Source organism: Bactrocera dorsalis, chromosome 1 (genome assembly GCF_023373825.1).
Source record: "Bactrocera dorsalis isolate Fly_Bdor chromosome 1, ASM2337382v1, whole genome shotgun sequence".
Lineage (NCBI taxonomy): Eukaryota > Metazoa > Arthropoda > Insecta > Diptera > Tephritidae > Bactrocera > Bactrocera dorsalis.
This window is the reverse complement of record NC_064303.1, coordinates 45,166,451-45,182,086: the sequence shown is the minus strand read 5'-3', so window position 1 is coordinate 45,182,086 and position 15,636 is coordinate 45,166,451. Positions and strand designations below refer to the sequence as shown.

General features: G+C 35.6%; 1 protein-coding gene across 5 annotated transcripts; it reads left to right on the top strand.

Moving 5' to 3' along the window:
- Positions 1-1,664: 1,664 nt before the first annotated feature.
- On the top strand, positions 1,665-15,070 carry LOC105226672 (1-acyl-sn-glycerol-3-phosphate acyltransferase alpha). 5 transcript variants are annotated; one of them, XM_049446119.1, is made up of 4 exons: positions 1,665-1,802; positions 12,987-13,180; positions 13,291-13,424; positions 14,101-15,070. In XM_049446119.1, the coding sequence occupies exons 2-4, from the start codon at positions 13,011-13,013 to the stop codon at positions 14,592-14,594; spliced, it is 798 nt and encodes a 265-aa protein (XP_049302076.1). In that variant the 5' UTR covers positions 1,665-1,802; positions 12,987-13,010; the 3' UTR covers positions 14,595-15,070. The 5 variants fall into 5 exon arrangements, with proteins under 5 accessions (XP_049302076.1, XP_049302079.1, XP_049302078.1 ...); XM_049446122.1 differs by having other exon boundaries at positions 1,672-1,802; positions 13,002-13,180; XM_049446121.1 differs by having other exon boundaries at positions 1,681-1,802; positions 12,969-13,180.
- Positions 15,071-15,636: the final 566 nt, after the last annotated feature.

Here is a 15,636-nt window from a genome sequence, read left to right as displayed (position 1 = left end):
TACCTTATCCATGTGATTGGGAATTAAATTAATGACAAAATTTCATTAGAATGCTAATATAAGTGGATTTCTTTCGTAGTGTTTTTCCAGTAGGGTATTTATATGGCATTATATGAAATTCGAATTAAACACGTGAAACATGCCACTATCAGCCTATTGTGAATGATTACGATGAAATTACAAAAATCATCAGTTTTTGATGACCTCTTAATTTGACTTTGCGTGTTATGAATGTCTGTTTTTTTAATTAAGCGAGATTATGTGGCAAAATCGGTGATGAACAAGTACTATTGGTAACGGTTCATTACCAAGAATATTTTATATAATGTCAACCATGCTAATGAATTTGATTTTTGATTAAACTTTTTGAGATATTTCATATAATAATCGTTAAAGTCGGTCTATAAATTTAAAATTCAAAACTAGTCGAAATAATATGATCAAATTTTTCTCAGTTATTGACTGATATATGGTGTGAACTCGGTTGCATGAATAAAATTTTTATATATTCAATATATTATATATATAGACAACGATATATATTAATTTTTGTGCAAGAGTTTCAAACATTTTTCAAATTAATACTTTTATGGCTGTTGATATTAAACTTCGCCGTGTACGTTTTTTGTTAAACTTTATATGAATGCATAAATATATACATACATATGTATATGCTCATATGGTACCCGAACTCCAATGTAAAAATTTACTTAAAAGTTTCAAAATTTAAATTCAAATAAAATGTTTACTTTGATTCTAAATTATCGTCTTAGCTATCGGGGACGAAGCCCATTCTACGCCTTCGAAAATATATTCGGTAATCAACATAATGCACATACCATTAAAAACTGTTGTGCGAAACATGTACTTACAAATATATACATACATATGTATGTATATCTGTATGTACTATGAACACAAGGGTATGACAGCAATATACCCACTAGAAATTCAAGTAAATGTCGAATGATTTGCTATTAATGACTGCGATTATTACTTTCCTGCACTTTGTAACTTAAGTATATGATCAACTATTCAAAGTACAATTCCCACATAATTAAGTAATTTTCTACAATATAAAATGTGCCTATGTATGTATGTATGTACATATATGTATAAGAATATAATTGTATGTATTAATCTTTTAATGGTTACAGTATGTGCATTTAACAACAACGACGCAACAACTTTATTGGTTTTTGTAGGGCCGAGCTTTTCCTGTTATTTGTAATGTTTGAGAAATGTAAGAAAATAAAAATTTTAATTTGTCTTCGAATGATTTATGCGTCCAAAAAAGTCTCACCATATCATAAATGGAAATTGATTTTGATATTGGCTTCTGTGGGGTCACCGGATTTTATATCTATTATGATTTGAACCCACGACATATTCGTTGATAGTCACAAACTCAGTATTGTACCGATACGATCTACTCATATATGTAATTATACATACATATATGAATATACGTATAAATATATGGAATTCTGTTTGTACAAATGAATATTTCCGAAATGGAGTAAAATCGTATGAGACATGGTGGCAACGGTGAGAATTTCTTATAAAACAAATTTTCTCTTACTTTCTTTAAACCAAACAAACGGCTTCCGCGATAAGCGTTGTATGTTGTTGTAGGTGAGTCGATAGCGAAAACTACCACAATCCTAAATCAAAATGCTCAGTATTGTTTGAACATTCGATGGATAATGGTGCTAGTCTGGGGGACTACCGCCTGTACGAGTTATTAATATTAAGTTTCTGTCTGATCGCTGATATTTTTAAAACTGACTAGATTAGCGTTAGTAAGTAAAAAAAAGACAATCGTTGAAAATAGTGTGATTCATTAATTAAATCACAAACATCTACAGTCTATATGTATGCTGATATATGTATGTAAGCGAACATGTGTATTTGTTTTATGATAAAAAATCGATTAAGTTTTTTCATTCATTACATGTAAGATAACAATCCACGAATTTTATATTAAATATACTAAATGGCAAGCTATGACCTACATCCATTTGTGACTTGACTTATTTTTAATATATTTGTGGTGATTTAATAAACATTTAAGGACATATTTTCATTACAATTTAATTGTTTATTCCTTGTTTCGGACTTTTTTATACAGTGCAGATAATAAAATGTTTCGAAAAATATATCGAAACATTAGAAACTCTTGCAACTTGAAGCAATAAAAATGTGAAATATTTCCAAATGCTCACGGGATATCGTTATTAGTACTATTAATTTTAATAAGATTTAAAATAGTTTGCTTATTGACTTATACAGGATGAATGGAAAATAGGAGTAAGTGTAAACCGATTTCATGCAAACCATACTAGAGATTATTGTCGGCCTGTGAATGTTTTGTTAGTTCATCATTTGAAAAGCAACTCTAAGGTTGTTCACTGTGACATTTTGAGCTCAAGGATGGTAATTGCGATGATTTCACTCTCGTACTTATCTTGGTGATTTAGTTTGTAATTACAAGGGGCATTCCAAAGTAAACAGGACTTTGAAAACTTTTGAACAGAACAAATAGTTTTGTTCGGGAAAATCAATTTATTTTATTCAAAATAGTCTCTTTCTGCTTCAATACAGGTTTTTGCACGGTTCAAAAGCATGTCGAACGAGTATTTAGCTCGTGGCCTTTTGGGCACAATTCCGATTTCTTTGGCGCCGCGATTTGAAGGTACCGTTCAAAAGAGGAAATCCTCCTGATTAGAAAACATAAAGGGTTATAGGATCCGCAAACGCTTAGTTTAGGAGATATTCGGCCTTAAAAATTCGCAAAATTGGACCATTTCAAGGAGCTATTTCACCACATTAAACACACTTTTTTCACAGTTTTCACTTGAAATTAATTAAATTGCACTATAATCTTTAAAATAAATCTACATTTTACACTTTTAGCAGGTTTTTTACCTAAAAAATCTTTATTTTAAAAATCACATTTTACACTTGTTTGAACCTCATTTGTTTACCAAAAATTACGACGAAATGGACCGCTGCCATGTGATGATAAGCCAATTCGCTGAAATTCCTCTTTTTCGCAAAAATTCCTCTATTCATGCATATGGATATTTTCTTTTTTAAATTTATTAAGCAAATAAGTAATATTATATACATGTATTAGTTATATTATATAATAATATTACGTAATAAAGTGTAAAGTATACAGTACACTACGAAAACTCAAATTTTGTTTCAATATGAGTGCATGATAACCGAAAAATATAACCTCTTCATACCCAAAACTCATATTTTAAATATAACAATATATTTATCGTCGCCTAAAATACAAACCAATGTATCATCAAAAATAAATGGAAATCGCTGACAAATATAATAACCAAAATTTACCATTTTATAACGAAAACTTAAATTTTGAGTGCATGATAACCATAAATTATAAGCACTTTATAACACTTTATTTTCTACGCAGAAACGAGTACTACGCGAAAGTACTTCAGTCACCCCGGGTATTCGCTCGGCCAGAGTTATTTTTTTAAAGCGCGGCCAAAAGCCGCCAATACAGAAAGGAGTGCTACGCGAAAGTACTTCAGTCACCCCGGGTATTCGCTCGGCCAGGGTTATTTTTTTAGAGCGCGGCCGAAGGCCGCCAACGCAGGAAAGAGTACTACGCGAAAGTACTTCAGTTAGCCCGGGTATTCGCTGATGTTTTTATTATAGTATAAAATTGTAATATGTATATAAAAATGTTATATACACTCATATATATAATATAATATTATCACACGATTTTACTTATCTGTGTTTATTAAATATAAATCACATATTATTCATATATTCATATATGTATGTATATAGAAAAGTGTTCACATATTCAATTTTAGCTAGAAAAATCTTCTTTATAGTTTTTTTATAGTTAATAAAGAAAAAAGAATCACTCGAAAGTACAAACAAGGAAAACGCTGTGAAACGCTAAAAAATATTTCACTTTTGGTTTTTAAGGTGTGGCAATGCTGGTTTTCCTCGTAAATATAAACACTCTAAACTTTTCAGCCATAAATTTGATAAGTGATTTTAAATTACTAAATTTGGCTGAAAAATTGCAAAATAAAAGTGAAAAGTGAACTTATTTCAATGTTAAGAGTGTATATTTAAATATCTTCTTCTTATTTACTGGCGTAGACACCGCTTACGCGATTATAGCCGAGTCAACAACAGCGCGCCAGTCGTTTCTTCTCTTCGCTACGTGGCGCCAATTGGATATTCCAAGCGAAGCCAGGTCCTTCTCCACTTGGTCCTTCCACCGGAGTGGAGGTCTTCCTCTTCCTCTGCTTCCCACGGCGGGTACTGCGTCGAATACTTTCAGAGCTGTGTTTTCATCCATCCGGACAACATGACCTAGCCAGCGTAGCTGCTGTCTTTTAATTCGCTGAACTATGTCAATGTCGTCGTATATCTCGTACAGCTCATCGTTCCATCGAATGCGATATTCGCCGTGGCCAACGCGCAAAGGACCATAAATCTTTCGCAGAACTTTTCTCTCGAAAACTCGCAACGTCGACTCATCGGTTGTTGTCATCGTCCAAGCCTCTGCACCATATAGCAGGACGGGAATTATGAGCGACTTATAGAGTTTGGTTTTTCTTCGTCGAGAGAGGACTTTACTTTTCAATTGCCTACTCAGTCCGAAGTAGCACCTGTTGGCAAGAGTAATCCTGCGTTGGATTTCCAGGCTGACATTGTTGGTGGTGTTTACGCTGGTTCCAAGATAGACGAAATTATCTACAACTTCAAAGTTATGACTGTCAACAGTCACGTGTGTGCCAAGTCGCGAGTGCGACGACTGTTTGTTTGATGACAGGAGATATTTCGTCTTGCCCTCGTTCACTGCAGACCCATTTCTTTTGCTTCCTTGTCCACTCTGGAGAAAGCAGAACTAACGGCGCGGGTGTTGAGACCGATGATATCAATATCATCGGCATACGCCAGCAGTTGTACACTCTTATAGAAGATGGTACCTTCTCTGATGAGTTCTGCAGCTCGAACTATTTTCTCCAGCATCAGGTTGAAAAAGTCGCACGATAGGGAGTCGCCTTGTCTGAAACCTCGTTTGGTATCGAACGGCACGGAGAGGTCCTTCCCGATCCTGACGGAGCTTTTCGTGTTGCTCAACGTCAGTTTACACAGCCGTATTAGTTTTGCGGGGATACCAAATTCAGACACCGCGGCATAAAGGCAGCTCCTTTTCGTGCTGTCGAAAGCAGCTTTGAAATCGACGAATAGGTGGTGAGTGTCGATTCTCCTTTCACGGGTCTTTTCCAAGATTTGGCACATGGTGAATATCTGGTCGGTTGTTGATTTTCCAGGTCTAAAGCCACACTGATAAGATCCAATCAGTTTGTTGACGGTGGGCTTTAATCTTTCACACAATACGCTCGATAGAACCTTGTACGCGATGTTGAGGAGGCTTATCCCACGGTAGTTGGCGCAGATTGTGGGGTCTCCTTTTTTATGGATTGGGCATAGCACACTTAAATTCCAATCGTTGGACATGCTTTCATCCGACCATATTTTGCAAAGAAGCTGATGCATGCTCCTTATCAGTTCTTCACCGCCGTGTTAGAATAGCTCGGCCGGCAATCCGTCGGCCTCTGCCGCTTTGTTGTTCTTCAGGCGAGCAACTGCTATTCGAACTTCTTCGTGGCCGGGTAATGGAACGTCTGCTCCATCGTCATCGATTGGGGAATCGGGTTCGCCTTCTCTTGGTGTTATGTGTTCACTGCCATTCAGCAGGCTGGAGAAGTGTTCCCTCCATAATCTAAGTATGCTCTGGGCATCGGTGGCTAGATTACCTTTGGGGGTTCGACAGGAGTATGCTCCGGTCTTGAAACCTTCTGTAAGCCGCCGCATTTTTTCGTAGAATTTTCGAGCATTACCCCTGTCGGCCAACTTATCAAGCTGTTCGTACTCACGCATTTCGGCCTCTTTCTTCTTCTGTCTGCAAATGCGTCTCGCTTCCCTCTTCAACTCTCGGTATCTATCCCATCCCGCACGTGTTGTGGTCGATCGTAACGTTGCGAGGTAGGCAGCCTGTTTTCTCTCCGCTGCGACACGGCACTCCTCGTCGTACCAGCTGTTCTTTTGCACTTTCCGAAAACCAATGGTTTCGGTTGCAGCTGTACGTAAGGAGTTTGAAATGCCGTCTCACAGTTCCCTTATACCGAGTTGTTGACGAGTGCTCTCAGAGAGCAGGAGTGCAAGCCGAGTAGAAAATCGTTGGGCTGTCCGTTGTGATTGCAGCTTCTCGACGTCGAACCTTCCTTGTGTTTGTTGGCGTGCGTTTTTTGCTGCACAGAGGCGGGTGCGAATTTTGGCTGCAACAATATAGTGGTCCGAGTCGATGTTAGGACCTCGGAGCGCACGCACATCTAAAACACTGGAGACGTGTCTTCCGTCTATCACAACATGATCGATCTGGTTGGTGGTTTTTCGATCCGGAGACAGCCAGGTAGCTTGATGTATCTTTTTATGCTGGAATCTAGTGCTACAGATTACTATATTTCGGGCCCCGGCGAAGTCGATCAGCCTCAACCCATTTGGGGATGTTTCCTCGTGGAGGCCGAATTTACCGACCGTAGTGCCAAAGATACCTTCTTTGCCCACCCTGGCGTTGAAGTCGCCAAGCACGATTTTGACATCGTGGCGGGGGCATCTCTCATAAGTGCGCTCCAAGCACTCATAAAAAGCATCTTTGGTCACATCGTCCTTCTCTTCCGTCAGGGCGTGGGCGCAAATCAGCGATATGTTGAAGAACCTCGCTTTGATGCGGATTGTGGCTAGACGTTCATTCTCCGGAGCGAATGATAGTACTCGGCGACGGAGTCTCTCTCCCACCACGAATCCAACACCAAACTTGCGCTCCTTTATGTGGCCACTGTAGTAAATGTCACAAGTCTTTATAACACTTTCCTTTCATGGCCAAATGAATTTTTCTGAAAAGGAAGAAGTCGCACGGTGCTATATCAGGTGAATGCGGGGAGTGGTTAACGAATGTTGGATTTTGAGCAATTTTTGGTCGTCAGTCAATTTGTGCGGAACAAGCCGTGCACACACCTTTCGTTGGCCCAAATGTTCGTTCAAAAGTCGATAAATCGACGTTTTGGAGATGTTCAATTAAATTTCCATGAATTTCAATGATGATTTCGGCTGACTTTTGATGAATTCACGCACAGTTTCGATGGAATTTCCGGTGATCACAGATTTTGAGTGTCCCACATGTTGATCATCATTAATGTCATCACGACCACTTTGAGAACGTTGAAATCACTCGTGCATTCTTTCGGGATAGGCAATCATCGCCATAAACTTATTTCATCAATTGATACGTTTCGGTAAAAGTTTTACCAATTTTAAAACAAAATTTAATGTTGGCTTTTTGTGCTCATTTTCGCACTGATAACACAAACATACTGACACTTAAAACGTAATAACTTCGCTTCCAATCAATGAAATGTCATGAAATTCTCATTTGACAATCGATAAAGATAGCAGATTCTTACGCACCAGTCGACATATAGATGGCGCTAGATTCAAAAAATCCTGTTTACGTTGGAAAGCACCTTGTACTGTGAGCGTCCGTTAGTTTAAAAGTCTTTTAGTTTTTGACTTACTTCCGTTCCTAAATAAGAATTTGAGGTAAAGTTGCCTCTCTATTTTCGGATGCCACGTCGCGTTAATGTGTTAACGCCCGCGTTATTCGCCACTACATCTATAAAGTGTATATTTATTTTGTCTAGGAGACTCTATATTACCTTGTTAATATATCGGTGAGCTTTTTAATCGCATCAAAAAGTGACTTCTACTTACGAAATACGTGTTGGTTATCTTAAAGACCCTAATATTACGAGTATTTCATTAATTGCTTAAGTAGCTTATAAACAAGAGCAGGAGCTGGTTTCTAGGTTTTCGTGAAACACCTTTTTGTAGACACTGCTTAAGACCTTATTTGGAATACCATCGAGACTGCGTGCTTTGGCATTACTAAAACTCTCCGCCGTTTGAATCATTATAAGTCATTATATACAATCGGCGACAATAGTCTACGTACGACCCACATTTTTGATGTAATATTCCAATACAAACATAGCAAACTATTCACAAACAAAGAGGAAAAAAATCAGAACTTAACTAATCGATGGTGCGTTATGATGTATGTTAAATATAATTTTAATATTATTATTTTATTGTATTTGTTGATTTTTCTTTTAATAATTTTATAGAATACGGCAGAAAGAAATTGCGTAAAATTTTGGAATAATCTGTTTGATCTTAAAGCTATTCACTATTAATAAATATTTTGTTTTACACGATTCATTCTTTATCTCTACCTTTCTAATTGAAGTTGCTCCCCAACTCATTAATGAGAGTTAATGATATTTATATTCATTCAAGGGCCAGTATTGACTCAGCAGTGGAAACTGCGCAGGATTGCTAGATTTACGGCATATCAGAAAAATCCATTCCTTTTCTGAATGTCTTAACCATAATATGTTTTGTTTACATTTTTTGTTTTGTTTTTTTTTTGATTAGCGATTTAATTTTATATATATGTACATACTTTAATCGTGAAAGTAGTTGTAAACCAGTTTTACACTCTTGCGATCAGTTGCTACAGAGTATTATAGCTTTGTTCGGTTGTACGTATAAAACTAAGCGAGATAGATACAGGGTTATGTATGTATATACTTATAAATGATCAGCATGATGAGAAAAGTCGAAATCCGGTTGAATGCCTGTCTGTCCGTCCGTCCGTCCGTGCAAGCTGTAACTTGAGTAAAAATTGAGATATCTCGATGAAACTTGGATGGTGGGTTCCTTATTACAAAAACCAAATTTTGGTTTGTAGATGAGCATAATTGGACTACTGCCACGTTCACAAATCGCCATTAACCGAAATCACATAAAGTGCCATAACTAAGCACTAAATGAATAAGTCTAATAAGTTTAATGTACATACTTATCTCCTAAACTACTGAAATTACAATAACCAAATTTGCTGAGTACAAATCTTATAAGAACGCCTAACGACACACATAGGAGCATTTACCCTCAAAAACCGGACAAAATTGAAAATTACAAACTTCAGCGATGGTACTCAAAATTGATTTTTTTGGTACCTAAATAACCGGTCTACAATGAACCGATTAAATGAATGACCTTCAGGCCGATATATTGCCACACAAGGAGTCGAAACCTAGAGTTCGTTCAGAACGCACATGCTTATTCGCGAAACTGTCCATTGTTCTCGAAATTTCAAGTATTTTTTTTAAAACGGAATTCTTGGAAATATTTATTATGGATTCAGGACAACATGGTATGTATTTAATATTAATAGTATAAAAATTAATTTAGTTAATGTATTATTGTGTTTTTTTTCGAGAAAACACGGAATTATTAAAAAACTAATTTTTTTTTAATTTTTTAGAAATTAGTGTTTTTTTATAGTGTTGGATGAGGTCGAGCTATGATTTTTTTTTCTTAGTAAACTACAGGGTTTCTACTTAACATATCAGATTAAACATTTTACCCGTCTTTCCCCCCTGTAAAAAAACGCGTTAAAAAAAGTTGATCAGTTGAAAAAAAATGAGTACTGCTTTATTTATTTTGTTTTTTTTTTTTAATTGAACACTGAAGTCCTGCTAAATTAGTCTAGACGGGTGGGAAGAGGGTATACATTTTTCGAGTAGTACCCAAAATTACTGGAAGTGAAAATGTGCAAGAACTACGTTAGGAATTTGTTCTATTATTTCGTTTTTTCAGGTTCAAAATCAAAAGTTATAGAGATGTCTCGAAAAACATTATATATGCTTTGTAGGGAAAGCGCTGCGAGAAAATGGGAAGATAAAACGTCATATATGGAAAAAAAGCTTCAAGAAATGATGAAGTGTCCAGAAGGCGAATTTCAAACTTTAAGTAATGATTTAAAGTATTTCATATGGGATTTAAAAAAGAAATGGGTATTGTCCAGTTATACTGAAGAAAGATTTGTCAAAAAATACGAAGAATGGCTTAACGCTTCCATTTTAGTACACAACTGGACGCCGAATACTAACTCTGGGCGCCCAAGCATACAATTCCAAGAGTTGTCTTTCGCGAGCAGATACCTGTCCAGGAGCTTACTTACACAGCTAGCGTTAGTCAAAGGATGTCAGGTAATGCTGCTGCGTCTAAACTTATAATAGACGTAACTTCTACACCTACAAGAGCAATAAAATACAAAAAAATAATAGAAGCTCAGAAGCCAGAAATAAAAAAGTACACACCTGCTGAAGCCTTACAAATCTTTGTTGAAGAAAACAGTGAGAATTATTACACGAATCAAACAAGGGTAATTTTCCTTGTTATACGCTTATTAGAGGAGCAAAAAAAAGCTGTTATCCAAAACAAGATTCAATACGAGTTACAGAGAGATGTGCTGAAGTTGTGCTCCAAGATTTACTCGACCACACTACTATAAGCCTATGTCTTTATATTGAGGACGTTCTTCAAAACTGCACGGTAGCCGAATTAGAGAATCTTGAACTTATTTCAAAATGGGGTTGCGATAGTTCAGATCAAGTTGTATATCAACAAAAATACTCGCTCTTTAGCTCTCCTGACGATGACGACTCCAACATATTTCAGAGTTCATTGGTTCCCTTGAGGTTGCAGTCACATATAGGTGACACCAAAAAAGTTCTGTGGCAAAATCCTACACCTTCATCTATTCGTTTCTGCCGACCAATTCGAATTCGATTTCTGTATGAAACTGTCAATGTCACAAAAGAAGAGATATTATACGTAGAGAATCAGGCAAAACGATTGCTGGTGACCAAAATACCCAATCCATTACGAGATATTTTCGTGCGACATACATTGCTTCCAACAATGGTTGACGCAAAAGTTTGCAATGCGGCTACCGATACCACTTCTACCATGAGATGTTACATATGTGGGAAAACGTCCAAAAGTTTCAATAACTTTGAAAGTACTAATGAGAAAGATCCCAAGTCTTTAAAATTTGGTTTGCAAATTCTCCACGCTAGAATCCGTTTATTTGAAACCATATTACACCTTACTTATAAACTTCCTTTGAAGAAATGGCAAGTCCAAACCACAGAAGAGAAAAAACTTGTGAAAGAAAATAAGGAGAGAATCCAAAAAGCATACAGGGAAAGGACCGGACTATTAATAGACATGCCAAAAGCTGGTTTCGGAAATTCTAATTCGGGTAACACATCTCGAAGATTCTTCAGCGATCCAGATTTAGCTGCTGAAATTACAGGAATAAAAAAAGATTTCATAATCAAACTTAAGGTCATTCTAGAAGCAATGTCATCTGGCCATAAAATTGATGTAATGAAATTTCAAATATTTTGCAAAGATACAGCAAAAATGTATCTCCTGCCATCCAATGACGCCCACTCTTCATAAAATACTTGCACATGGCCCTACAATCATAAAATACGCTATCTTACCTATCGGTCAGCTATCAGAAGAGGCAGCGGAGGCTCGAAACAAGCATTATCGTCTACATATATCGACAAGACTTTGCAAGAAAATTTTCACGGGTTCAGTGCAACCAAGATGTTTTAAACAGGCTTCTTCTCACATCTGATCCATTTTTAAGTTGCCAGCGAAAACGTCAACGAAGCAAAAGCCAACCCTTCTTGAGTGAAACTATAAAGCTCCTCGAGTAACAGGAACCAGAGGTCCACGTCGACACTGAAACAGGGTTGCCTGAACATTCTGATGAATAATAAGATAAGAGGCTTTGTAACAACACACACGGAGGAATTCTTATTTTTTATTATAATTTTATTTTATCATTTTATTTTAATATAGTTTATTCAATAGAAAATGTTCGGTTACACCCGAAATTAGCCCTTCCTTACTTGTTTTTTTATTTTATTTTATTAAAGCTTACATAATAAACAAATTATTATATAAACTAAAGTACGCAGCGCTAGCATCATAGGCTTTCGGCTGAATTGCTTGTTTTATTTTAATATATTGCATTATTATATTCAATCATGCATTTTCATTCATAAAATCACTTAAAATAATTTTGTCCTGTTTTTGAGGGTAAATGCTCCTATGTGCGACAGTGTGAAAATGGATGAAATCCGGTGATAACCCCGCTCACTCCCCATATAACGGTAGAGTTAAAAACTACTAAAAGCGCGATAAATCAATATCTAAATACACCAGAAACATTGAATTTTACCATCGAGATACTATAAGAGAGCCTTATGGGAGCCAAAGTGAAAATTGGACGATGGGCGTGGCACGCCCATATCTCGGGACCCGACCAACCGATTTCGACAAAATTTAGTACGTGATATTTTTCTTACACTCTTATGTCATATTGTGAAAATGGACGAAATCGGACAACAACCACGCCTATTTCCCATTAATATAACGGTATAAAACTTTGCTATTTTAGTATGTGCCACTTTATGACCAAAGTGTAGGTCAAAGTGTGGTATAGATAACTGAAATTAAGGGATAATACTTCTCTTATAATGATATGTCTCTATGTCAAAAATAGGTTCAATCGAACTAATACTTCCCTTAGCCCCCGTATACTTATATAAAGATTTTTAAACTTCGGGAGATTTTGTACCGCATATATCGGCCATAATATCGTAATAGTGTATATTTTTGCCTAAAATACTTGTATATAAATTTGACCGAAAGCTTGGCCTAACCCCTATATATGCAATTAATATCAGGAATTTCGAACATCCGGCTGACTTTACTCTATATGATTTTTTCACCTTAAAGTTTTTCTTTGGCTTTGATTTTTGTCAGTTACAAGAGTATAAAATGTTCGGTTCCACACGAACTTAGTCCTTTCTTATTTGTTTTCCATTTGTGTTTAAATTTTTTTCTTTTCATAGCATTTTTCATGGATACTAGATTTGTATACTATTTTATATTATGTAAATAAGATATTTATTTTCCAAAAGGAACTAAAATTTTAGCAATATACAATGGGTTGTGTATGGGTTGGTCTGGCGTGTCTCTTGGCGCTCATCCTAAGTTTCTCCTCCAAGGCCCCATACCAGCTTAAAATGGCAATTTTCATTATTGGATCTGGTACTATCGTACTTATTTGCATACCCCTCATGATGTTTAAGCCACGGGACTATCGAAACGCGTTGTAAGTACAAATACAATACACTGTTATATATAAGTACATAATTGCTAATTTCTGATGAAAAAATGTTTTTATTATTAAAACATTTCAAAATAATGTGTTTCACTGAACAGTATACCTGCATGGGGCTGTCGACAGCTTTGCAAAGCGTTAGGCGTTACAATGGAGGTACGAGGTCTTGAAAATATTCGGACGGAACACGGCGCTGTTGTGCTTATCAATCATCAAAGCTTTCTTGATTTGTGCGGTATGATTACTTCTCTTTTTTATGTATATACATTAGGGTGTGTCATTCTGAGGCAACCTTTTTTTTTTCAACTGAAAAACAGGCTAAAAACTTTCGAAAATGTGAAAAAAGTCACTCAAAAGATGAGCTCTTAATATTAATATTAAGAGGTGCCTCTTTAAAATTTTCTATTTTCCATTTAAATAACATGGAAAAAAAATCATATTTTTTGTGGTGGTTATATGTGCACGGGATCGCGAATCGAGTTTTCTCGTAAAATAATCGATTTTTTGGAATGTCAAGAATCGATTCTTAATCGACTTCGATTACTGAAGATCGATTCCGAAAAATCAATTATTTTACGAGAAAACTCGATTCTCGGGTAGAATCGGAATACAGTTTACCATCCCTACTGGCAGCCATCGAGTACACATATAATAACCTCCGCACAATAACCACCACAAAAAATATGATTTTTTTCCCATGTTATTTAAATGGAAAAGACAAAATTTGAAAGAAGCACCTCTTAATATTAATATTAAGAGCTCATCTTTTGAGTGACTTTTTTCACATTTTCGAAAGTTTTTAGCCTGTTTTTCAGTTGAAAAAAAAGGTTGTCTCAGAATGACACACCCTAATACATATATTTTTGATATACATATAAGTATATGGTAATTTTGCTTTTCAATTATCACAGGCTTAGCATATTTATGGCCAGTAATTGGGCGAGCAACAGTAGTGTCAAAAAAAGAAGTTCTCTTCTTTCCTTTCTTTGGGTTCGGTGCTTGGCTGTGGGGGACTCTTTTTATTAATCGCTCCAGCAAGAAAGATTCCATCTGTGCATTGCAGAAGGAGTCCATGGCTATCCAAGAACGGAATTGTAAACTATTATTCTTCCCAGAGGGCACGCGCAACATTAAAGAAACATTACTGCCATTCAAAAAAGGTCCCTTCCATATTGCTCTTCAATGTCAATGTCCTATCCAACCGGTTGTTATATCTAAATATTATTTTCTAAATCGTGAGGAGAAATCGTTCCGTCCAGGACACGCCATTATTCACATCTTACCTGAAATTCATACAGCTGGATCTGCTGTGGAGGATATGGATACAATTATTGAATCTACAAGAAATACCATGGAGATTGAGTATAAAAAATTATGTCAAGAAATACGAAGACGTGGACATTAGTAAATTAAAAAGTATATACATATAAATGTCCATAATATATGTACAACTTTAGATAAATGTACATAAATATTTATGTTCAAGGGTTTCCAATAAGAGTAATATGATTTCTTTAAAAAACACACACTAAATGTTAAGGAAGTTCAAATGTTTTTATTCAATGTGAAGTACAATCGATGCAATTATGTTCTTAACATAACATCATTTAAATGGCCTCACCGACTTCTTTTACAGGAACGAATTCGATTAACCCAATTTTGGAGTACTTATTCCATTAAGTCAACTCGTAGTCTAGTTGTTGAAGATCAATTGTGCTACAATATTGTTAAATAAATTAAAAAAACTGCTAAGTTAAAACAAGATTTTAGATAGTTTGTTATAAAAACAAAAAATGGCAATGGATATGATATTACATGCAAATACTATATGTACATACCATAATTAAAACTAAAAATATAGAATAATTATTTTTTAAATTATTTATTTTATTTTATTTCATAAGTAAACCGGACCAAGAGAAAAATTCTTGTTAAACTAGATAATATTGTCTGTACAATAACCAACGATAAAAAAAATCAAAAATTGACAATATGGCGGCGTTTTAAAAAACAGTCGAATTTTTCCCAAAATTTTGGTAGTTTTTGGCCTACCAAAATTCGATTTTTTGATCATATAAAAAATCCATTGCTCATTGTACGGAGAACTATATATATAGTAGAACATGTAAAAAAAATTCGATAGTGATCGGATCATTTGTTTTTGAGTAATTACTGCAGCAAATTCTTAAAAAAGCTGTTTCGAGAAAAACGCGTTTAAAGTTCCAATGCAACTATCTAACTGCCGAGCGGCTACTCTTTTAAATGGCTGTAACTCAAAAACTGTTTCAGAAATCGGTTTGAAATTTTAGTATGTTAAAAGATATAACCCATCGAAATATGAAAAAAAAAATGATTTTTTGAAAATTTCACACTAGGTGTGCGCCTTTAGTGTCAGTATGTTTGTGTTATCGGTGCGAAAATGTGCTTCGAACAAAGAGCCAACATTA

Bases quoted from the DNA above. Each gene is read 5' to 3' on its own strand.
- LOC105226672 (XM_049446118.1), top strand. The intron at 13,181-13,290 runs GTAAGTACAAAT...TTCACTGAACAG, and splicing joins CGGGACTATCGAAACGCGTT to TATACCTGCATGGGGCTGTC. The intron at 13,425-14,100 runs GTATGATTACTT...CAATTATCACAG, and splicing joins AAGCTTTCTTGATTTGTGCG to GCTTAGCATATTTATGGCCA.